The 24,078-nt window shown below is 38.9% G+C and overlaps 4 protein-coding genes across 9 annotated transcripts in view; 3 read left to right on the top strand and 1 right to left on the bottom strand.

Moving 5' to 3' along the window:
* The first annotated feature begins 14 nt into the window (after positions 1 to 14).
* LOC110983821 (pyridoxal phosphate phosphatase PHOSPHO2-like) lies at positions 15 to 2,842 on the top strand. 2 transcript variants are annotated; one of them, XM_022243400.2, is made up of 2 exons: positions 15 to 106; positions 939 to 2,842. In XM_022243400.2, the coding sequence occupies exon 2, from the start codon at positions 956 to 958 to the stop codon at positions 1,730 to 1,732; it is 777 nt and encodes a 258-aa protein (XP_022099092.2). In that variant the 5' UTR covers positions 15 to 106; positions 939 to 955; the 3' UTR covers positions 1,733 to 2,842. The 2 variants fall into 2 exon arrangements, with proteins under 2 accessions (XP_022099092.2, XP_022099091.2); XM_022243399.2 differs by having other exon boundaries at positions 29 to 119.
* LOC110983822 (ORM1-like protein 1) lies at positions 2,398 to 20,638 on the bottom strand. 4 transcript variants are annotated; one of them, XM_087147711.1, is made up of 4 exons: positions 20,520 to 20,638; positions 5,475 to 5,771; positions 5,057 to 5,205; positions 2,398 to 4,680 (listed from the first exon to the last, which is right to left on the bottom strand). In XM_087147711.1, exons 2-4 carry the CDS (start codon positions 5,688 to 5,690, stop codon positions 4,545 to 4,547), a joined length of 501 nt encoding a protein of 166 aa, XP_087003837.1. In that variant the 5' UTR covers positions 5,691 to 5,771; positions 20,520 to 20,638; the 3' UTR covers positions 2,398 to 4,544. The 4 variants fall into 4 exon arrangements, with proteins under 4 accessions (XP_087003837.1, XP_022099093.1, XP_022099094.1 ...); XM_022243401.2 differs by lacking the exon at positions 20,520 to 20,638 and adding an exon at positions 7,272 to 7,427; XM_022243402.2 differs by lacking the exon at positions 20,520 to 20,638 and adding an exon at positions 7,322 to 7,421.
* Positions 7,784 to 17,919, top strand: pms1 (PMS1 homolog 1, mismatch repair system component). The gene is made up of 16 exons (XM_022243398.2): positions 7,784 to 7,847; positions 7,977 to 8,051; positions 9,093 to 9,253; positions 10,008 to 10,293; positions 10,612 to 10,892; positions 11,076 to 11,198; positions 11,426 to 11,572; positions 11,766 to 12,846; positions 13,130 to 13,253; positions 13,461 to 13,560; positions 13,729 to 13,889; positions 14,045 to 14,146; positions 14,485 to 14,574; positions 14,843 to 14,973; positions 15,173 to 15,333; positions 15,822 to 17,919. Exons 3-16 carry the CDS (start codon positions 9,113 to 9,115, stop codon positions 15,972 to 15,974), a joined length of 3,081 nt encoding a protein of 1,026 aa, XP_022099090.2. The 5' UTR covers positions 7,784 to 7,847; positions 7,977 to 8,051; positions 9,093 to 9,112; the 3' UTR covers positions 15,975 to 17,919.
* Positions 18,278 to 24,078, top strand: part of LOC110983823 (glioma pathogenesis-related protein 1-like) — a 9,847-nt gene continuing 4,046 nt past the window's right edge. For both annotated transcript variants that reach the window (XM_087147710.1, XM_087147709.1), the window contains exons 1-6: positions 18,278 to 18,912; positions 19,411 to 19,668; positions 19,789 to 19,874; positions 20,262 to 20,350; positions 21,407 to 23,170; positions 23,704 to 23,855. In XM_087147710.1, the coding sequence (XP_087003836.1) occupies positions 18,706 to 18,912; positions 19,411 to 19,668; positions 19,789 to 19,874; positions 20,262 to 20,350; positions 21,407 to 21,471 (705 nt within the window). In that variant the 5' untranslated portion in view covers positions 18,278 to 18,705 and the 3' untranslated portion in view covers positions 21,472 to 23,170; positions 23,704 to 23,855. The remainder of the gene's footprint in view (positions 18,913 to 19,410; positions 19,669 to 19,788; positions 19,875 to 20,261; positions 20,351 to 21,406; positions 23,171 to 23,703; positions 23,856 to 24,078) is intronic.

Below are 24,078 nucleotides of genomic sequence, written 5' to 3' on the forward strand. Positions count from 1 at the left end.
TGCTCGATTAAAAACTGCGAAGGTTGAGGGCGCTTCGAAGAAACGGTTGCTTCTCTTCCCCGCTCATCGGCACACCGGGGCTTGGGCTTAAACGTTGCGGATGATTGTAAGTTGTGAAAGTGAGTTGTAAAAGAATGTAGTAATACCGTGGAAAGTTTGTAATGCCGTGGGATTTTACATGTTTGTTTTGTCTTCACTTTTGGAATCAGAACTGACATGAAGCTTTAAATTGAACTTTGGTGATAAGCGGCGCGGTCTCTGCTATAACACTGCTAGTGCTACTGCTAGTAGTAGTAGGCTTAGGCCTACCATTAAACATGCTAAAGCACTAGTAGGCCTACTAGTAAGTAGCAGTAGCTGTCTTGTAGTAAGCCTAATGACCCCGTTTATAGTTCCTTTATACAGCATCGGCATTACCAGATTAACGCACCACATTCCGACTCTGGTAGAGCCGACGATCATTGAATGAAGAAAATAACCCATTTCTAATCTCAAACGTCAGGGTTATGATATTTTTGTTGAAAAATTTATGATTGATTTAATGTTGTGTAGAATTAGTAACTATGTATGAATTTTTTCAAACATTCTGTCCCTGGGAGTCCATGCTTCAAAGTCTTTAAAATAAATTAGGCCTAAATTGGTCGCTGAGATTAGTGCATGAGTTTGAGCAGATTTTTTTGGTTTCTACCCCTCTATCCTGAAGCACTAACCTTGCAGCATACAGCGGCCTGTCCTTGTCCAACCATGAGTTACTTTTAACACGTTAACACTAGCTCCATGGTCCAACGCATAAACTCTCAAATCATGTAGTGTAATGTAATTTACATGCTTTACTGGCAGCACTGTTCAGTAAGTGTGCATACAGTTTGCATGGGCATGACGAAATGCCACATATTGCCATTAGGCCTTAAAATATTTATCATTAATCTCTGTTTTAGCAATATTTGGTGGAGAAATGGCAACACGGAAGATGCTTTTCGTGTTTGACTTTGATCAAACAATCATCAATTGCAATGTTGACGTCTGGATCAGAAGGCTTCTTCCTAATGGCAAGGTTCCGAAACAAATTAAAGATCGATACAAGGAGCATGACAGTTGGACACAGTACATGGCAGATATCTTCTCATATCTGCACAGTTCAGGCATTCACAAAAGTGAAATCTTGGATAGCATTGCAGAAATTCCATTCACTCCGGGGATGGTAGAATTGTTGAAGTACCAGCAGACAGCACCTTCTATTGATACCATCATTGCATCAGATGCCAACTCCCTGTTCATAAGCCACATTTTGGAGTCTGCAGATCTTCAAGGAGCATACCAGGAAATCTTCTCCAACCCGGCAGAATTTGATGAAGCAGGTTGCATTGGAATAAACCATTACCATAAACATGAGTGCCAAAGATGTCCAGTAAACCTTTGCAAAGCAACAGTGTTGAAAGCCTATCTTCAGAAAAAGTCACAAATTGACCCCGTTGTCTATGATACAGTTGCATTTGTCGGAGATGGTACCAATGACTTTTGCCCATGTCTTAGTCTTGGAGAAAATGATCTCATCTTCGCAAGAAAAGGATACAGACTTATGGAAGAGATAGAACAGTGTATGAGTGTTAGGCCAGATTGCACTGCCAACTGTAAGAGGATTAAAGCAACTGTAATTCCGTGGGATGATGCTTTTCAAATACTACACTATGTGCAGGAGATTTATTCATCAAAGACTGACAAAGCAAACTGACGGCCCTGTTGATCTTGGTTGTCCCCTTACCTGGGTAATCACTTTTCATCAGTTAAAATTTCACCTGTTAGTCTATGGATCATGGAAAACAAATGGGAAACATTTTTGTTTTGGTTGCTGAAAGTGAATTTCGTTAACTCTCAAGTGTCTAATTTAAAACATGTCCACATATTGCAGGACCCACAACTGATTCCAAACTGAGGGACAAAGGATCAAGAACAATTTTATTTGGAGGGGGAACTTGTTTTATGGTGGGCAAACAGGTTGACAAGTTTTCATGTTACCCTTTTTGAGAGCTTAGTGAGGCTAGTTTGGTGGTTTATAATGCTTTTGGAAATGAAGTGGACGCCTCCTTCAATTGTTTTTTTGTAGGGGGTGGGCATGGCCTCCGTTACCTCCCCCCAATCTGCCCTGGTTGCTATATCAGTTTATTCAGTTAATCATCATTTTGAAGAGTGAGGAGTTCCTGAAAGCTGTATCATGATCTCTCAAGAGGTCTGTAGTGCTTGCTGACACAAGCCAATTAAGAATTGAATATGAAATTGAAAAGGCCCCACATGAGAACTTAAGTTAAAATGTACATTTATTGCATACATAATTATGTGAACAATGTACATGTATGTTCACTGCCGCCTGCTACAGAGAAATAACACAGATATGGTATCTATGGTACATGTACCGGTATAAAGATGGTTTATTGACCCTTTAGAAATTTATGTAGGCCTACTCCAGAAAAAAAAAATCAAGGATATGCATACCACTGCTGTAAACAAATACTTTGGAGGTTTCAAGAGGTTCTTTTAGTAGATGTGTGTATAGAAATGTGAGTCATTCATTTTTTTGTTGAAACTGAGGTAAGGTACAAATATCAGCACACCTTGTGTAGACCAGGATACTGAATTTAAATTTTTCAAAATTCAACCTTTCTTTTGAAAGAAAACAAGTTACATAAGGAAAACTTCTGCTTTGTGCAAGATAAACCATCGATTTGAAATCCAGAAATAAAGCTTCAGAATGCATTCAGATTCTTAATTTGAATAAATATACCCAATAACACACTTTGATGCATGACAGAACAGACAAGGTCAATAAAGGGCAGTGCACACTGGACTAACTTTTGAATGTACTGAGTTTTTTCATGCACTTTGGAAGGATAAAAGCAATGTTTTCAACCACATATATTAAGCAGTAATTTATTAATTTCAAACATTAGTTAGGTTAATTTCATCACTTGCAAAGATAAACAAAGTTACAGAGCCTGTTAGTCTCACCAAGATACAATGTACATCTCAAGGTTTGATGGGCGTACTGCTGACAGATTCTTTCTTTAACATGTTGGTACATTTGAGGAAAGAAACTCTAGCAAAGGTCTGGAATGCTCTATGCACAGGTTCTATGCACTGTATCTCATACACATAGCACAAATATTTCTTTTCTGTAACTCTGTCTACCTTTTCTGTCAAGAAAAATTTGTACAATGTAAATTTGCATTGCTTGCATTTCCGTTAAATCCTAAAAGTACACAACAAAAATACAATTAAGTTGATAAAAGAATGCATGCAACCTTCCCCGGACCCCAACTTAATGTTACCATAAGAGCAAACTTTCTATACATGTAAACAATGGAGAAACATACTTATCAATTAGTCTAACTTTCTAAACCATGTTAAGCTAGGGGAGGGAACATATTGAAACAAACATGTCAAACTGAAATGAGTGGTTCTCTACTAATGGAGTCTTCAAAACTGCAAACGTTTATCTCAAGATTAAGTATCATACATGTATAGGGTAAGATTAGACTGTTACACCTGTTGCACTTAAAGTGAATGTCAAAATCAAGCTCAAACGTTGATGCGGAATAAAAGTAGTCGTTGAATGTGTACTGACCAACAGTTTTGGCAAAACTTTGTCCACTTTCTAGGTAATTTCATGCTCTGCTGATAACAATGCGCCCGCACACTGTTTAGCAGACATGTCCCCTGGGGTATAACACCTACATATTATTAGTATACATGTACGGTTAGCGGGTTGCAGTCAATTTAATTTTAGTAAGACAAACACATACACAGATTTACAAACTAAATGAACTCATACAATATTCAAATGAAACGAAAAACAAAAAGTTAGAAAAAAGTACGTCTTTCCCAAAATAAGAAAAATCAGCCAAGAAGTATTCACATCAAAAATACCCATTTTGAAAATTCTTTGGAAATTAACTTTCAAAATCTTCACTTTACATGTATCCACTGTACCTACATGTACATCCTGTATATGACGTTTAGAAATAAGTTATTTTTACTTGTACTGAATAATCTACCATAACGTCAAATCAGAGAGAGTGAACATTAAAATTATGATTTTTAGAAATTTGAGGTACATGTACCCTGTACACTGCATTATTCTAATTGAAAAAAAATCAGGGAAAATATGCACTTAATTCATGTTTCTTACAAGAGAATATGTATATTTACATGTATATCCCTTGGAATTTCTTTTACAAAGGGAAAATGTCTGTTTTCAGTCTTAAATGTTTTCATTCCTAGCAGTTGAGAGTAGCAAAACCACCTTGGATGAATTTCGCAGCTGTCAGGTAATGTGCTAAGTGAAACTAAAGAATGTCACAGCCCAATCTACCCTTTCAACTAAAATTAATGGTTTCCCTCCAGTTTCGTTACTAGTACAGCAGCCATCCTCAAAATGTTTGAAATACACAGGTGGCAGTAAGACGGCTGTCATGAGAGATGTGCTACCATCTGTCAAGACTGACCTTTGACATTCATAAGTAACACCATCCTTACACACTGGATGGGGATTAATATTTATTGATGTTGAATATTCTTACACCGTGGAACATGGGCAACTTGGGTAGCACAATGATCAGCGTAAAGATGCCATTAACAAGGAAGTGTGTTGGTTGATACTTGGTGTAAAAGCTGGCCAAGAAAAACCTGTTCAAAATAGTCGCAAAATAAAAATGAATGGTTACATTCATAACAAATGTAATTCTAAATTTTCAAAGTAATTGCTGAGGATGACGTGCTTAAATTGCGAAATCATATGCAAATTAAAACAAACTACATTCTGTAAAAATACAGCCCTCACTTATAAAAACTAACACAGCAGCATGTTCAGAACAACATGTTCTTCCATTTTGATTTAGACAATGTCAACTGGCTAGAAAAAGACCTCTTGTTTCCTTGATGAGAACAGTACGATCAAGGAGCAGCTTCCTGGGTGATGCTATGTGATTTGTACATGTAGCGGTTTATGCCAACCCCCAAGGGTAGGTTGGACAACTGAGGACTGTTAGAGTTAATGACTTACATGACAATGGGAACGACTGTGAGGAATTTTCTGGTGGTTGTAAACTGGTCTCCATTGTCAATCTGCTCCCACTGTGTTAAGTAACGTTCTGTTTGCTGAGAATCTGACCATATTGATCCTTTGATGTAGTGAAACAGGAGGTACATCAGCTGTGTGTGTGAAAATAAATAGCTCCAATTTAATCAAATTATTACATGTGTACTACATGTACTTAGTTCCAACTCATAACTTGAATTCATCTAAGGTATCAGATATGTACATACATGTACAGTACATGTACAATTAAAACTGCATTTTCTTTTGTTGACTTTCAACACTAGCTGGAATTGCAACCCATTTTAAACCAATATTAAGTGCGATTCATAACACTACAAAACAGTATGTATGGTTTTTTTTTTTCAAAACTAATTCTACTGACCAGGCTGTGTGTGACCGTTGTAAGTGTCCACACCATTGCTACATTCAAGAATGGTAAGCTGAGAAAGAACAAGTGCAGTGCATAGGTTCCAATCAAATATGAAATCCACATGCCACGGCTACCCAACCATGAATGAAAGGGCGTCATGTTGGACTCAATCACTCCATTGGTAACTGTGCTGGGCTCAGAAGACTGCTCAGATATTTTCATCTTCATGGCTTATATTTCGTGACTCGTCTTCAGGTCAATTGCGATTTTCTTTCGCCTGGATCCTCCAAAAAAAGTGAAGAACGAAATCTACATACAAGTGATGAAAATAAAAGTTAATACAAAAATGTTGGTTTCAGTCCAACATTGACAACTGGAACAACTGCCGTATTTTATTTACAGTGTTCTCTTGGCACAACAATGTGGTATTAACATGAATGATGCAGAAGACTATAAATATGACTAACTGAGCGACATAACATACTACATGTACTTGTAATAAAGCTAAAATGTGCCACAGTCAGACAATGTACAGTTATTTGTAAACATGCCAAATGAGCTTCTTACAATTCAGGCTAGTTCCCTCTGAGACCGGTAAACAGAGCCCAACAAATACTCCTCCGTCATATATTGGGCCCTGTCCCGATTAATAGGGATTTCTTTTTAAAACTTTATCCAGGACATCTGGGGGCACCGGTATGTTCACTACTTATGCTGTAAAAAATTTAGTAGGTTGCCAATTGTAGAAAACTCGCCTTTTCCTTGTTTGGAGGAAAAAATGTTGCCTTTTTTGCCATTTTTCCACTCTGTACAAATTTTCGCCTGACTTTTACATAACACAAACTCCTTTGTATGGTTATGTGGTACCCTATACGAGAGCCTGTCTAGTTTGCACCCAGACTTCAGCACCTACATGTATGAGTTCAGCACCTTCAGATCTGCGAGAGTACCTGTCGATCTAAGTACTCGTAGAAAATTACAGTTGTTTTGTGTTGCAGCTAATAAGCAACGCCCTTGGCTGGTTCCCTGTCCAGTCATACACTGTTTGCGGCAAATCATTGGTAGCGCGGCTTGCTCTCTGTAACATGACAGGAAAGTGACGAAACAGCCGTCGCTTTTGTACAAGTGAAGTGGGACAAACTTCATCCAGAGTGGGAAAATGGAAAAAAAGGCAACATTTTTTCCTCTGATGAGGAAAGGCGAGTTTTCTACAATTAACAACCTAGTGGATGGTTTACACTGTAAGTAGGCCCAGGGAACATATCGGTGCAATTTCAGCTCATAAAATCAAGCGAATGTTTAGTTATTCCCCTGGATATCCCGGATAACTTTTCGAAAGAAATCCCTATTAATCAGAACAGGGCCCAATTTACGACAGAGGAGTATGCGTCGGGCCCTGTTTACGGGTCTACACGAAGTTCCCTCCATGGAGGGAGGAGAGGATACAAGATCAAAGATCGCCTGTAAATCCCTGTCATACCGGCGCGGTATGACTTACAAGTGAACAGAGAATTGCCCTTTGCCCAGACGTGAGTGCAATTAATGGAATAACCTCCAACCGCCATGTCCGCGAGAATGTCTGAATGTGAATCTGTTGGCAAAGCCTCTTACATGTCTAAAAAAAAATCTGTGACTAACAAAGTAACATGACTAAGACATAAGTATGAGTAAGACATGCAAGACTAGGCTCCATCGTTCCATCATTCAAAGACTACGAGTACGAATTGCCTACGTGTAACGTTCTGAGAAAAATAGTCAGCGGCACCATTCCCCCCCAAAAATTTCAAATATTCGAAGCAATTAACAAACCTCAGTTAAAACTGTTGAATATCACAGAAAAGTGACGTTTTGATGAATACCTTCTGTCTCTGTTTCGTTGGAACGTCACACATACCATCACTCGATCTGAAGTATACCCTGTTTCATTATCGGGCGAAGTCTATAGTTTGTTGTGCATTGATGTAATGACAATAGAGCACCAGACTACAAGTTGACCACAATTGTGATACATGTGAAATAAGCTGTTTAACAATTGGATTACACATATTTGCATTTTACCGTTATAAATAAAATCTCAGTATAAAACAACAAAGAAGATTAAATTTGGTTGTGTACAAATATATGACAAAGAATAATAAATTTTATTTGTAAGAAAATGTATTAATTTTGAATACTTCCCAACACCCAAACGAAGGAAATTGCACATAGAAAATATCCCACCAGCCAATCAATTTAACCAATGAATAAATAGCTGGTCAAGAGCGCTGAGCACAGGCGTAAAATAAAAGATGGGTCAAGGGGATGTTTTTAGTGGCAACACGGAGGGCGCTCTTTTAAGCTTTAAGATTACTGGCCAGCTAGCTGAATCCACAGACATAAATCATTGTAAATAAGTATCCGTGTAACCTACGTTACTAATGTCTATGGCTAAATCATCAAAAACACTCGTTTCATTTATTATCCAGAGCATTCTCACAAAGTAAGCCTTCATTACATATCTCTTTGCATGTACAGCTTCGTGTCCAAAACCAACGTTACTTCTAAGTTCTGGTGTTTAAATGCTTACATCTTCCGTGGACTGAAATTGTGGTAAGGCACAAAAGATGGATCGAGTTTAAACTGGAAAATTTGACCTTGGTTTAACTTTTTACAAAATTTACTTAGCCTTAGGCCTAGCCTAGGCTAACATTAGCATGCCTCGGGCCTATTCAAGGGGGCGGGGCTACAGTTAAAAGCTTTGACGGGGTTAATTTTAATGATAAAAAGTTAAAGGCTGACTTAACCCTGTTGTAACCTTATTCAGCCCAATTGAGCTTAGGCCTAATCATGATTGCCTGTCATGTCTGTGGTGCGAAAATTATGATGTGTATTTTTCATTCGCCTCTTACACACAAATCGTCATTTTGTTTCATTTAGGCCTAGGCCCTAGCCTACTTAGGAAAGAATTCCATGTACGGATGCCACTAGTTTTTCCCTGCAGTGACCTACAGTGTATTCTGAATGCAATAAAAAGTCCAAAAAAGCAAATTTCTGCCCAGCTCATGGGTTCAAATTGGCTGTGCCGCCCAGCACAGATTTTCCAAAAAATTAATTGAAATATTGCTGAAAATGTACCAATTTGATCATATTTCAGGCTTACAAAGTTGCACTTTTGCACTATTTTACAATTTTAATCAAGTGAGTAAAGACCTAAGAAATATATTTCTCACAGATCAGCAGCTGATTGCAAAAGCATTATTGTAAACATGCCTTCATGATGATGTAGGGGGAAATCCCTTCTGGTATTCCCCTAAAAACCCAGCTATGGGCTGTGAGAGCTCTGCTAGCACTCACTGCCCTTACAGCACTTGATAATCCAAAAGTTTGCCTGCCACTAAAATGGTCCTAGCTAGAACACTGCATACATGTGTATATGTATCATGCTGTATTAACCCTGGCATTTTGACCTCATGAAGAGTTGTTTGGTTAGTACACAGTATGTTTTTAATCTTCAAACTTACCTTTTTCTTCGTTACATTTATCAATTGTTTTGTAATTATTTCAGGTTAAACTGCTCTGCACATCTATTCATTTTAGTTCTTAAATGCTTTTTTGTCTCGGTTTGATTTATAAGTGTATATTTGTTTTCAGTTTTGGAAGAATGACTAATAATGGCCTGTATGCAGAAGCTATCAGCAGATACAATTCGTCTGATCACCAGCTCCCAGGTCATTACCTCAGTTGTAAGTGTCGTCAAAGAACTCACTGAAAATTCATTGGATGCAGGAAGTGATAATATTGAAGTCAAATTGGTAAGTTTTCTCTCTTATGCAAAGTTTACAGACATTGACTGTGCACCTGACCGTCAGAGGAATAGTGTACATGTATTTCACATCTTAATCAAATCTAAGTGTATGCTGTTTACCAGAAAACATAAACTGTTAATTTACCTGTGTGATATTTAACTGACTGAATCTTATTTACAACTAGAATTGCTACATTCATGTATCAAAAACATTAACTGCTTATAGGACAGAATTACAAACCATACTTGTACATGTACGTGTATATTTACATACATGTTTTTGATTCCTACAAATCACAGTAGGCCTACTGTATAAACTAAAATCCTATTTGGCTTTATGTGAATCACAGTATCTTTAGAAATTCACTCGTCCAAAATTTGACCCTCTAATTTCTGGGAAACTTCATTTTTTTTATGTACCCTACTTATCAGCCTTTTGTTTGTGGCCACTTATCTTTTATGCCCTGCTGACAAATTCAAGATACGTAGTGTTTCTGCCTTGTCCTTCCGCCTTGAATTGGGTATGAGTGTGTGTGTCAGGAATATGCTCGTCAGCGCAACATCTTCAACAGGGATGGCTGATTTAAGTCACCAATTTAAATCAAATGATTTTTTAAATCATTACAATAACTGTACTACATGTAGATGCTATAATTGTTGACAAACCTGTGGTATTTGACAGAAGCAGAAAACTTGTACAATTAAAAAAGAAGATATTTTTAACCCGTTTCTGTTGATCATCCTAATTGTTTCTAATGCAGGAAAATTATGGCTTTGATAAGATTGAAGTACGGGACAATGGAACTGGCATTAAACCTGCTGATGCTCCTTACATGGCCAGACGACACTTCACATCCAAGATATCCCAGCATTCTGATCTAGAATCCTTAGCAACATATGGATTCCGTGGTGAAGCACTAGGATCACTCTGTGCTGTGTCTTTGGTTACCATAGTAACAAAGACACAAGATGATGAATTTGGACGTCAGTATCAGTTGGATCATGAAGGAGGAATCGTTGGATCCAAACCATCACATCAAGGAAATGGTTTGCAAATTATTTTATACTCTCTCCTGATGATACCATTGAAGAACTTTTACAGCCCTGGGAAGAGTTATCTTTACTGTGGGAAAGCTTCTTTTTGTCATTTTAGTACTATGTTATACATTGTGAAACACACTTCTCTACTCAGTATTGTTTTGGTGAATGATTCTCAAAATGCGTGAAACGAACAAACAGCTGCCTTATACACTAAATTTGTTATTATTCATGATTTGGTTTTCTGATAGCTGATGTCTTGATGAGATTCTTTCCCTGGATAATACCTGAGTCTCTGATTTCTTATCTGCTTGTTTGTTACACTAGGGACTGCTGTCACTGCAATGCACTTGTTCAAGAATGTTCCAGTGCGCAAACAGTATTACACCAATGCAAAGAGACGGAGGGATGAGCTGAAGAAAGTGGAGGATTTAATCATGAGTTATGGAGCCATACGACCTGCTGTACGCTTCTCCATCAGTCATAACAAGAGTGTCCTCTGGCAGAAATGCAAAGTGGCCAATCACAAGGCAGCTTTGATAAGTACATGGGGAGCTAGTGTGATGTCTCAGATGCAATATATGCAGAAGTTGGATAAGGACACTGAAGTAAGATTTGTAACATTTCTAATTGAAATCAGATTGTAGCTCACTTTGGGGGCCTACCAAGCCACTCATTTCTAAATTGATTAACAAATGTGGAACCCATTGCACAAACCTTACAAACATCACACTTGCATATATACATTTTATATCTAAGTTTTTGCATAATTGATTGTGTCCACATCACAGATTAGAATAGAAGGCTTTGTACCAACTCTATCAGCAGACTACCAATCAGCAACAAGAGTTTTACCAGACAGATGTTGGATTGCTATCAATGGTCGACCAATCACCTTCAAGGAAGTTGAGAAGGTAAAAACTAGCTAAAAACCTTGCTGCCAAACTTTACTTCATATAAAGATTGCCCTCTTGATATTCACATATTTATTCAAAATACACACGCTTGAAGTGCCACAAAGTTACCACTCTTGTTATGCCACATTGCAGTCTCTTTATTTTGTAATTAGACTCAATGCTATACAAAAGTATGCAACTATCAAATTTCAAACGTTTTCAATTTTCTTTTATTCAATTTGTAGATGGTTAAACAGTCATACTGTCAAGCAGTCAAGCGTGAAACATCATCTGTTCGTCATTTAATCATTTTTCTGAGCATCACACTACCTCAGTATCAAGTAGATGTGAACCTTGAACCAAATAAAACAAAAGTCTTGCTTCAAAACAAGGTAGGTGTCCTAATCTGTTGTAAACATTTGATTGGCCCAACATATTAATCTTTCATAGTGTTTTGGAAAGGCTGAAAAAGTAGTTTCTTGTAATTTTTATTTGGGTCAGACATAAAAAGTTACCACTTGGCTGAAATAGAACTTTGTAGTCATAGTGTACTTCTTAAATCAATATGTTTCCTTCAATTTGCAGGAATCCATGTTATCGGTCCTGTCAGATTTACTTGATGAGGTTTATGGAAGAGCACCAGATGACCATACTACTGGAACAATCGCCAAAATCTCCACACATGAGCGGGTTAATTACGTACCCAACATCGAAACTATAGACAGTATGCCCAAACCAATAGCCCCTGATGACAAGAGTCTTTGTAACGAGGATGTTGTATGTGAAGACAACACAGATTCCTGCAGTAAGGAGAAATTAGACTGTGAAATAGAAAATGGTGTATTACACCAGAAAAATCTAGGGAGACCAAGTCATCAGGATCAAGACCATGATGGTCCAGAGTGCAAAGCTTCTGAAGAGGCTAAGGAATCTGCAGAAACATCCACTGATTCAAATGTTCCCTTGACCCCTGATCCCCCTAGGGCATCCAGTGATCAGTCTGTAAGTGTCTCACAAACACCAAGTGATTTTGAACTGAACTTCAGTATCTTTGATGATGATTTGCATTTGGAAGGTTTAAATGAAACTGTAACAGATTGTGATTTAGGTGAAGTGAAGACTCCAGAAAATGAGTTTGTAAACCAACATGTGTCTGAGAAAGCAGAGAAGGCAACAAGTGATACTTCCTTGACAGGGGACACTGCTGAAAATGTCAAAACAGTGACTACCTCGGTCAGTTTGGAAGATTGGAGTAGAGGAAGTGGACTAACACACAAAGACAGTGAAAACTTAGAGCCTGCTACACTTCTTATCCCAAGAAATTCAAACGAGGAGACATCGGTAACCATCAGATCAGAACAACTTTCAGCCAATCAGAGGGTAGAAAACACTGAGTCACAAAAAACAACATATTGCACTCTAAACTCAAACCCTACCAACCAGAAGAACACTCTCAATTTGTTAACTAGTGTGACTCCTGGAAATAGCACGGCCACTCAGGAAACAGGAAGTCCTGCAGCCAATCGGAAAAGAAGCCCATCTAAACGAAGACTTTTTCTGGAGAAAAAGATGGGCAAAGGAACAATGTATGATCTCATCGGTGGTTCCCCTATAAGAAGACCACTGAGTTCTTATGAATTTTTCTGCAAAGATATGAGACCACAAGGTGAGAGATATAACAACTATGCAATGCAGAGAGTCTACACGTGGCATTAACCACCCACTAACGTTGTGACTTGAGCAGCCTTTGGAAAACAAACTTTTCATACTTAGTGACATAGATTGGTGCATCCACTCTTCATTATACTTGAAAGATCAAATCCCCGAATTGACTGAAAGGTTTATATCCAAGGTCTGTCTTACAGACTGGCTTGAATGTGGCATTTTATCAAAATGCCAGTTTTAATAGGTTCCAGTGGACATTAACGAATTTTGTTTATTTCTTCTAGTACTGGAAGAGAACCCTTCATTTAGTTTTAACGACATAACAAGGATTGTGGCAGAAAAATGGAGGCAGTTGGAAGAACAAGAGAGGGCAAAATATGAAGAAAAAGCAAGGAAAGATACAGAAAGGTACAGATGTGTACATTGAATAGAACATGCCCACTTTCTGGGAAAATAGGACTTTGGAAAAATTGTCGCATCCCACCTCTCGACAAAAATGCCTTTACAAAAGTTAGGCACAATGTTAGAAGAAAGGAGACAATTCCAGTTCTGTCAATTACTCTATCTTCTAAGAATGAATTTGACAAACCTGATGACTTTGTATCTCTGTTTCAGACATCATAATCAGATGCAAGCAGCTAGAAATAAACTTGGCTTGAAGGATGAGATCAACCTGGATGCTCCACCAAGGAAAAAGCAAAAAACTACTACAGTGGTAAATAAATATGTCAAAACTGTTACAGAGGCAAACAAAGCCCATGTCTCGTTAACCCTGATGTTGATATTCCTTTCCATTTGAACTGAAATTACTCTTCTGCCGGATTATCTGTATCATTTTTCCTTACTATAGTTTCATTTGTTGTATTGTTTTTTTCTGTTTCAGCCATCCAATCAGGGACTTATAGACAAGATGCTGTTGTCACAGCAACAGAGAAAGGCAGCCAATCAACATGCAGGATCAGAAGTACCAGACATTCCCACCCTTGATGTGTCTTTCAGTTTGACAGGGTTAAAAAGAGAGTTGGAAACACATCACAAAAATAGGTTTGTGAGCTTACGGCTCTTCAGAGTTAGTGATTACCGCTGTAATGTTATTAGAACAAACAAGTAAGGTTCCAGTCTTATTGGTATCTGTTAAAGTTATTACAAGGTTATTCCATTAAAAGTGTTGTGTGTGATGTTTCTTTACTTTGCCCTAGTGAACCCCCTGACGAGGGAGTTAGCTTGATTGGTCAGTTTGCATCACATGGTGTTTGGCTTGCTCACCATGGTAATCAAGTGGTAATATTCAACCAGTACAGGTGATTAATCTTACTTTGTTTATTTCAAAAGGGACTTGTGCCCCATAGTTCACTTGAATAACTTTTAATATCTACATGTACGTTGAAAAGAAGTTTGCTTGGAACTCTTCCTGTAGATTGAAATTTAAAACAAGGAAACTTTAGGAAAAATTGTACTCTGCCCAGTGTCACAGAAAGGTCATGATTAAGGAAGTCTTTCTCAAATAGAATAGTTATGTTTTCGCAGAAGCATTTGTAATTTATGAATAATACATTTGAGTTAGAAAGGAAACATGTTTTTAAACAGGAAGGCAGTGGCATATAATCTTTGTAATCCTCATTCACTATTTCTTGAACAGAGTGGAAGAGATGCTTCTGTATCACAGGCTAATGATGCATCATGTATTGCCATGCCAACCTCTTGATGTCCCTATTGTATTGTCTCCAAGGTAAGCAAAGTTAATTACAAACACCATTTTGACCAAAAACAGTATGTGCGCTCATTAACATTGCAAATACCTGTTTAAAAACTATGGACAACAGGTGTTTATCTGTCAACAGGTCAGGTCCTGTTCACTCCATAAAAGTATAGATAAGACTGAGTGTACAGGAGCTAGCATCAAATCAAGACACTTAAGCCAAATTTTTATATCATGTTTGTTTTTCTTCAACATACTGAAAAAAATTTACCTTTAGGCATGTTTTATTTCTGTCCAGTATGCTTGGAGGTGATGGCAATTGGAACACTTTACTGAAGATGTCAAAACGTATTGATTTACCAGACCCAGCTATGTACTTCATTGACACTAGATTGACAGCAAATGGATTCAAACTCAAACAAACGATTGGTAAGATACTCCCGTTTAGATTAATATTGGTACATGTATACCCAATCCATTTGAATACAGACAAAATGGGAAATTAGAGTAGAATTGATGTCTTGTACGCTTAGTCTTCCAGCCACTTAGGTCAGGATTCTGTTTGGCAGTGTTCGTTTAATTGTATCATCAGTAACCCTATCATCTGTCTTATCTCATTAATTTTCAGACTCAGAAACAACAGAGGTCAGGGTACAGGTCATTGCTATGGCAACAACTATCAGTTGTTATGGCATTTATGACCTTCAGGAAATACTGGAGTTAGTTGCCGCTGAGCAGTCTCGTCCTCTGGTACAGTGCAGACCACTGAAAGTTACCAACTATCTGAAAGTAAGTGTAAAAGACTATGTACTTGTACAAAATATGTACCTGTGAAAATTTCACATCCATGAATGAAGCCAGTGGCTAGCAACCATATTTATTACTGTTCCCGTGGCTAGTTCTCATCCAAAAAGAAAGAAAAACCAAGATGATAGAGCAGAAACAAGAATGTTGAATCACCTCTTGTTTGTTCTTTATTGTATATGTTGAGGACGCTGTCTAATTCAAGAAGGCAAAGGAATCTATGGGCACTTTTGTTAAAGTTTAACGATGCTTGTAAACTGCTTTGTGAGAGTCAAGGTTTCACTTAGGTGAGAACCTTTTTCCTGTGTGCTAAGTCTGGCTGGAATCGTTCATGGGTAGCTGCTGCATTCCTTGAGAATGAAAACTACCAGAGGACTAACTTGGTCCATTATGTATTCCTCAAACAAGGCTGCTATTTTCAACTTCTTCTCATGCCTGCAATTATTTATTTATCTCTTCTCTTTACTCCAAAGGGAGAGGCTGTTCGCATGGCTCGCAATATGTCATCCTCAATGGAAATAGAGGATGTAGAGGATGTCATAGAACGTATGAAGCAACTACCAAAGCAATGCAAGACATGCCTGCACAATCAGCCATTTGAATATCCATTGTGTATTGTGCCATAATTGTCAGGTGTCAGGAGTTTTTGACTTACTCTGAGAATCACTTGTAAAAACCTATGGTGAGCTGATTAAACTTAAAAATTGGAATATTCCTCAGTAGATGATGGGCAGTAAAAGTACATGTACATGTATAGTCTCAACATGCTGATGGCAGAAGGCCGTTTTTCAAAAGCATGTGCGGAATACACCATTCAAACTGAAAACTTTGGGTTTGATGCTGTAAACCCATGCTGGTAACTTTTACTTTATGAAAATCATTCATAATATGGATTAAGCTATAAAGTATAATTACATGTACATGATTTGTATCATTGTGAATGAGATCAGAAGGGTGTGGCACCTGTTAATGAGCCTCACTTGCCAATCCGTGTAAGTACATGCATAGATGCCACGCTCATAGTAGACTGGTGCCTGGTAATGAATGGTCAAATCAATGAGCACTTTTAGAGGAATAGATTTTTCACTGGATGATGAAGCCACTAACATGAGTGACACCTAACAATGACTCAGTCTGATTTGGTCTCAATGAAAAAGTCGTTATTCAAGATGTGAAAGATTTGTTATAAATACACTGTGTCTAGCCCAGCAGGAAGGCCATCTTTTCATACACTCTGCTTATGCCCTGCCCCCCCTCCGATTTTCGAAAGAACTCAGTTGAACATAATTACTTCTAGCAATTGTAATTGGAGATTGAGGCTGTCATGGCAGTACAGAGATTGATTTATCCCTCTTAAATTGATAATACATTTCTGGATGAAAAGGGGGTTGCAGTGGGCATCTGAAATGCATGAGGAATGTTATATTTTCGGGGCTAATGCATTGTCTGTTTTCAGTAAAGCAAGTGTTCATGACTTAAACAGTAACAATCCATTGTTGACATAGTTGTGACAAATTGTAGGCAGGCATAAAACCATGTTCGTGGTCTGCACAGGATAGAGTTCAAACTGAAGGACCGCCAAACTAAGTTTATGGTGGGCGGGACTGGAAGAAGTAGGGCTTGATTCGTAACGCCTTCTTACTCTTAAAGCGTTACCTCGTGAGTAAAATAAAAGTACATTTGCCCGATATTTTCGTTAAATTTGTAGTGTGCCAACGTTAAAATAATTTATGTACTTTTTCCACAAACGGTATATTTAACGTTATGTCAAAATTTCACGGACAGGTTAGATTCATTTCAGGTGGGGTTTCTGATTGCAAAGCTTGCAATATCTTCTTTTTATGACTCCAAATCATTTGATAACCGGAGAAGTAATTATCCATGTAAGATTTGAAACTTTGCATGGTGAATGTTACACGAGCTGTAGATTTGTGGGTACTCCACGGAATCAGTATCTTCAGAAGATGTGTGGTACCTGCAACCCTTCATCTCATAATTTTCCACCGCTTGTGAATGGATGAGAATTGCACCATTTTGTTCAAGGCGACCGTTCTATCTGCGTCACCTGTTTTCAGCCTCAAAGCAACCAATGGTGTATGGCGGAGGGCAAGTTGTCGCCTGGAAACTTGCTGCCTTTTCACTTTTGAAAGAATAAATTGCTAATACTTTTGAAACTTCGAAATTTGTAGTTCCACCTTCCTAAGGGAAGTGAGTTTACAGCTAAGGAAGAAAGGATTATTTATGACCATCGTTTTCAAAAGAAAAGTCCCACTTCGCGCCCTCAACCCATCTCCATTTGCCGCGTAACCCCTTCCGACCACTCCCGTTGCATAGTGTTTGGCTGGACTCTCCTTCCCATCATTGCAGAAAATACAACAAAAAGGTTTTTGCATTACAATAAGCCACCCTTTTCAGAAGTGCACAAAACCCTGTGAAAAGCTCCCCACCAATTTTCTGCAAAGCAATGCTGTGGATGCCATACGGGTTTTGCATTTGAATAAAGCCTCACCTTGCAGGTTGCAGAAACCTTAGGAATGCGTTACTGAATAAAGCTATACAGGAAGGTTAATATGCCAGATTCTTTCCTATTTCATTGGTAAGCCTGTTGTGTTTTTGGAAATTAGGTGGCCTCGGAACTCGCTGTGTGGACTTTTATTATGGTAAATTTGTAATTATGCACACATGGGGCACGCATGGTCATGATGGAAAAAAGCGTGAGCGGCCCATCGAAAGTGTGCAGGGATATGCGTTGTTTAAGTGTCATCTTTCTTGCAAGTACTTCAAGTATTTTCACCGTTTTCGACATTGAAATAGCTTTCTTGTCTAAGTGGGACTTATGATGTACGAAATGATGTATGAATCAAAAGTATGCCTTTTCGAATATTTGAAATTCATAACTCTGCAATGGAGTGTACTGCGCATCTTATAGTTGAGGTTTTGCGCATGTGCGAACCAGCCTCATTTCAAAGTTTCGGTTTCGACACCGTCTCAGGATTCATTTGAACACAAAGTCGTAGTTATAATGTGGTCGAAGCTAATGAAAACAATTCCTAGTTGAAAATAATGGTGTACTTTAGATAAAGGAAAATTTGGGAATTTTTGTGTTCTCCAAAACTCATTTAAACAGAGTTACTAGGCCTATGACTACGAATTAGGAGGTTTTCTGAAGAAAAGGAAAATCAGGAAATAATCTGAGAGAAAGTGACGTTGAAAAAATGAACCTCTGTATATTTTAATGGCTGCGTAGCTTTTTGCCGATGCTCCATTTAGGCGCATGCGTGCATATTTACGAATTTATTGAAAAGGTTTGTAATAACATTGCGGGAAGAGGATGGACAGTTGTTGTCTTGTCTATACATGCAGCTCAAGGTGATCTATCAGCAAGGCTGCAGTGTTCGTCACAAAATCTTGTGCGCCATGGCATTATTAGCTTTAACCATCTTGTTTGTGATCTCTGTTAACGCCGAATATCTCAGCGAAGATGAGAAAGCAGTGTTCCTTTCTACGCATGACACACTGCGATCGTTGGTTGATAACCCTTCAGCTGCTAACATGTTGAAAGTAGTAAGTAGCATGAATAAAACCATGGAATGGGTGTGGCATCTCTAGGGACCACAGCAAAGCTGATTCAATCATAACTATCGACGGACAGTAGAATCCTGCTGCCACGTTGTTTTCTTTACGCCATTTTGGTGTTTCATGGTTTCCTAATCCATTTGGTTAGCGTCTGATACTGTCGGTGATAGGCCTAATTTAAAATCTCAGTGTTTTACACAAGTGCTGTATAATGCTTCTACATATATTCTTACTTAGTTCATAGAAGAGTCAGGCTAGCCCAAGGTGTCCAGTGTCTTGGCCGTTGTGCAGTGATATTTGCCTTTGGAATCATCGTAGTTAACAGTTTCCCAATTTTTTGTCTCAAAATATTGAACTGAAGTACTATACTCATATCAAGAATAAATTTTTAAAGAGAGTCGACTTACATACCTATAGGTTCCTCACCAAACGTTGAGCCAAAATCTACTAAGCTATCTTATTGTTTTTGTATACTTTTCTCCACAGCAATGGAGTGTTTTCCTGGCAGAAAAAGCGAACAAATGGGTCACACAGTGCAAGAAGGGTAACGATCGATTCATCAACCAGGATGCTGGTCAGTGGAAGAGACTTGGTCAAAACAACTGGGTTGGTGATATTGAGCAATACCAAACCTATGCGGCAGTTCCTGTGTTCGAATGGGTTCAGCGAGGAACCGACTATTCCTTTAAGAAAAGAACGTGCGGGAACAATGTTCCCCAGAAGGAATGTTTTGACTTTACACAGGTAAGATCGTTGATTTCTTTTTAGTAGATAGAACTTGCATGTATAATCTAAGTATGGTGTGAAAGGTACTTTATGCACTTTTCTCACGTTGGTGTGGGTACTGGTTCCATATTCCCTCAGGTTATCATGGCAACGACTGAATTTATTGGATGCGCTAAAAACCAATGCGACAACAAAATATATGTGACATGTTTCTACGGTCCGGGGTGAGTTTTAAAAAATTATCGCATTTTGGCTCGTTTTTTCGTGTGGGTGTGTGTGAGAGAGAATAAACAGTCCATTTTTGTTGCATTCTTACCCATGGCGTGCGTGCCCAAACGGTTTTGTTCTAGTTCTCTTTGGGGGAAAGTTGCATATCCGGACGCCAGTAATAATTGCCCACAGTGACCTATTACCCGTCAGAAAGCAAAACCATGTCAACAAAAGCGTAATTGAGGAGGGAAAAATTTTACAGACCAGTCTCACATTGCGCACATGGTGTCAAGTGATGTCCGTATATGGAACTCTTTCCCAATGTCTGCAGACCTAGGCTTTTCTTCTTAAAATGCACTGTAAAGCCTAGACATATCATTGTTCTTTGATTTTGTCCAAAGTGGAAACTCTTTCTTCAAGACTCCATACAAGGCAGGTGAACCGTGTAGCAAATGTCCTACGGAATACACCTGCGAAGATAAGCTTTGTGGTAAGTACTGTGGGGAAAAATGTTTCCTTAAAAAATGCAGCTGATTTGTAACAACCTAAATCAAAATTCCCATTTACGTTTGACGTAACAATCACTGAAAATTTAATAGACATTACAAAATACCGAAGACCGATCAGCCAACTAAGGTACTGGTTGAGATCTAACCCACCTTGTAGCCGGCTGTGAAGGTTGATAATGCATCAGCTGGCTAATCTGAAACTCTTTTCTGGTGTCCATGAATTTTTTTTCTCCTTTGAAATGTGGTCCCTCCGTTTCCGCATTTGAGTGTCCTATTAATTCATAATCATTGACTCCATAGAGTACCGAAGTGAATACGTCACGCACACAATTAGTGTGTAATAGGCATCAGCGCGAGAACCAGCGCTTGAACCAACACACGCGCGTACTCCATTCGTTTGCACTGAACTTTCTGGTTCACATTGACGTCACACTTCGGTGCTCTATTATGGAGATCAGTGTTCATAATGCACTGGCTCATTGCGTTTTGCGCCACGTCACGCAGTACGCGCCACGCGCGGGTCAAACTCCATATAAAAAAATTGTTCACAGCTACTAGCGAGAGGCACATAACATGCCTGATTTTTTAAAAAAAAGAAGTAAAAGTGTGGAAAAAATCTTTGAAATTTTATAATTTCTTATCAACTTATTTTGGCTTTCTGACTCGAAAGATATCATGAATGGAATTAATAATCATGCGCTTGGCTGCGTCTTAAGCGTTCAGAATTTACCGGATCAGGAATAATTGACGTTGATTTGTGGCCCGAGCCGAAGTCGAAGGACATCAATTAGTGTGTACCCTCCCCACCGCTAAGTGAGATTCGAATATTTCTCCTCCAAGGTGTTGAATGAGCCCAAAGCTTTATTCGTTTTTGAATTGCCCCACCCCCACACCAATTTAAAAAGCTGGATACGCCCCTGCTGACCGGAAAAGCATTGTCTTGACTGCACCAGTCTCAACCTGTAATTGATTTCATTTACTGTCTGTGTGTGAGAAAAGTTGATTTAAATGCGATTATTTCTGCTTTGTCTCGGCAGTCCCCCCTAGTCCTGCTGAGCGTGGGTTGTTGGAGGACGTTCTGCAGTTTCTCCAGACGGACTAGATGAAACCAAGAAGAATGAGACATGAAGACCACGGCAAGATTTACGAGATCGCACCACTAACTTGTACACCTGAGTCCCGGAACTGATCAAACTTTCCACAGATTTTTTAATTTCCAAGGAAACGAGACTTTGCAATAAGTCAGACTTCTTCATATTTAAGCTGGACATTACATCGAATCATATTTTGTCTTTTGCAGTAACCTTAGACAGTTTTATTTAGCAGTATAAGAATGTGTTCACTAACACAGTTCAAGTAGTTTGCATGAAGTGGGGAAAAAGGAATATTGGAATTGTAGCCTTTAGTGCAGAGATTAACCCTAAAAGTCCCAAATCCTTTAATTTAATATGATTGAAATACATAACCCCTAGGGGGATAAGGTTTAAGGTGTAACCCAGCAAGATGTACATGTATTCAGTGGCGTACATGCATATCCAGGTCTTGGCGCCCCCTCTCCCCCCAATCAATTTTTTACTCGTATTACAGAAAAACTCCGTACCCAACCAAGATCAGGTGGTTCTACCCTGTCTAAAAATGCTGGTACTTTCAACTCATTACCAAAATTACAAACATGTCAACCAACAAGGAAATTTGACCCCTCCGCTCCCTCAAGATACGCTAATGAATCAGTCAAACTTTATGACCGTATTTTGCTGGTGACTTGGATCGTGAAACCATTTTTAAGTCTTAATACGAGTTGTTCTATTTTGTAGTGTTATACAAGTTTTTTTTTTGTTTAACATATTAATTTCAACGATCTGGCAGGCTTAACCGAAAAATTCCGAGCATATATCACCTCACGCACAAAATTACCACTAGCCATTTTGCTCATGCGCACTGTCGAAAGCCGTATATTGGCATGCGTGGCGCGCGGTCTTCCGAAGTGCATTCGTGTATTATTATTCATGAATTGAGCGCGTGGGCTATGCTCGGAATTCTTCGGGTAAGCCTGCCGGATCCTACAAGATTTTTTTAAATACCAGGCACGAAATGGGACAGGGCTACACCCCCACAGGTCCGATCCCTCAGTATACACACTTCGGCCTCACATAACACCTCGCTGTCTGAAAAGAATTCCTCAGAGCAATTAATGACCAACACAAAGGTGGGGGGGGGGGAATGCTGTTCCCGGCATAGTTTGCTTACCGGTAACCGTGATTTTGAAAAGTATCCGATCGCTGAAGTTGCGCTTTAACGTCCGGTTCCATGTTCCATGTATAACATTTCTTTCACAAAAAGCCCCAAACTGCGGACCTATTTTGGATAGAGGCGGGAGGCTACATTCAGAAATGAATACTTAGTTTTACTGCTGTTTTAGGGGTATCTCCGTTCAAAGGCGAATAAAAAAAATTTCGTGGCCAACTCCCATGAAATTGAAACGAAAAGTGATCTTCTGGCCATAATCTTAAATTTCCAGTGAAAAAAACGGAGGCCAACTTCTTCACGAGAGTCAACAGGCGGCGCTTTTTCAGTGGGATGTTGCACAGTTTACTATGGGCGCGTAGTGTAAATGTCTGTGGGACGTAAGACATAAATAACCCACTGCTGCAAACTTGAACATGTGGGTGCGCCCCCACACGTACACGTGTGTAGTATACTGAGGGCACGGTGGTCGCTTTAATCCGTTTATTTTCGCGACTTCATGCAGTGTCGGCAAGAAAATAGTCTGAGGAATCGGTGGCACACCTACGTGATATGGAGTAAGTACAGTCATGGAGAATGTTTTATTTCTCCATGGTACAGTGTATTTTGCTTTTATCATTCCACACTTGTACTGTACAGGAATAAAATTCATAAGCCTAGTCCTTGAGACCATGTTGAGACTAATCGTAATCCTAGGCCTATGTCTTAGGCTATATCAACACTAGCCATCCCTACAGTACATGTACATGGCCCATTTCTGTGAAGATGACGAGTATCGTAGGCCTATCTGCCCACTTAGATTTAATTTGCACTCATCTTGCAAATTGTTTAGCCCTTCCAACATGCATGCCCAAGCAAGTCGTTGGGTCTGATGTGTTCACGTGCATTAGAAGGCCATCCTTCGTCCCAAGTCCAACCATGAAGGAAGGAATAGACATGGTCCAACAAGGTCAAAAATACATTTTTCTGAGTGCTAACCCAACTTCACTTTGGCATGCTGTGCATATTTGAATTTTTGAAATGATATTTGACGCGACTGCATCAGGATGGTGTAGATCAGTTAATAATGCTATGAATTACCTTTTTAAAGATTTGGATATGGTCAGAAACATGGCTATGTAAAAACACTGCACACTCATCAGTGTGAAGTCACCGACTTGGTCTGGAATCAACTTGCTCCGGGTCAACTCTGTCTCAGGTTAACTTGGTCCCAAGTCAACTCAGTCTTGTCAACTCTGGAAGGTAGGCACATGGCTGCAGCATGAATAAAAATCTTCCAAGCAAGTTTTGACACACTTTAGCATACCTGTAAGGCTGTATTATTGAAAGTGCACATATTTCCAGAATTTTAAAATTGCATGTACTGTTCATGTAAAATTAATGATGCATCTAAGTGCCTGGCCTTCACAAATTACAAGGCCAGGCATCTCATTCACGCCAGTAATTAGCTCAGATGAAAAGGCAA

The sequence above is a fragment of the Acanthaster planci genome, linkage group LG17, assembly GCF_054643075.1.
Source record: "Acanthaster planci isolate LZ-2023a linkage group LG17, COTS_SCS, whole genome shotgun sequence".
Lineage (NCBI taxonomy): Eukaryota > Metazoa > Echinodermata > Asteroidea > Valvatida > Acanthasteridae > Acanthaster > Acanthaster planci.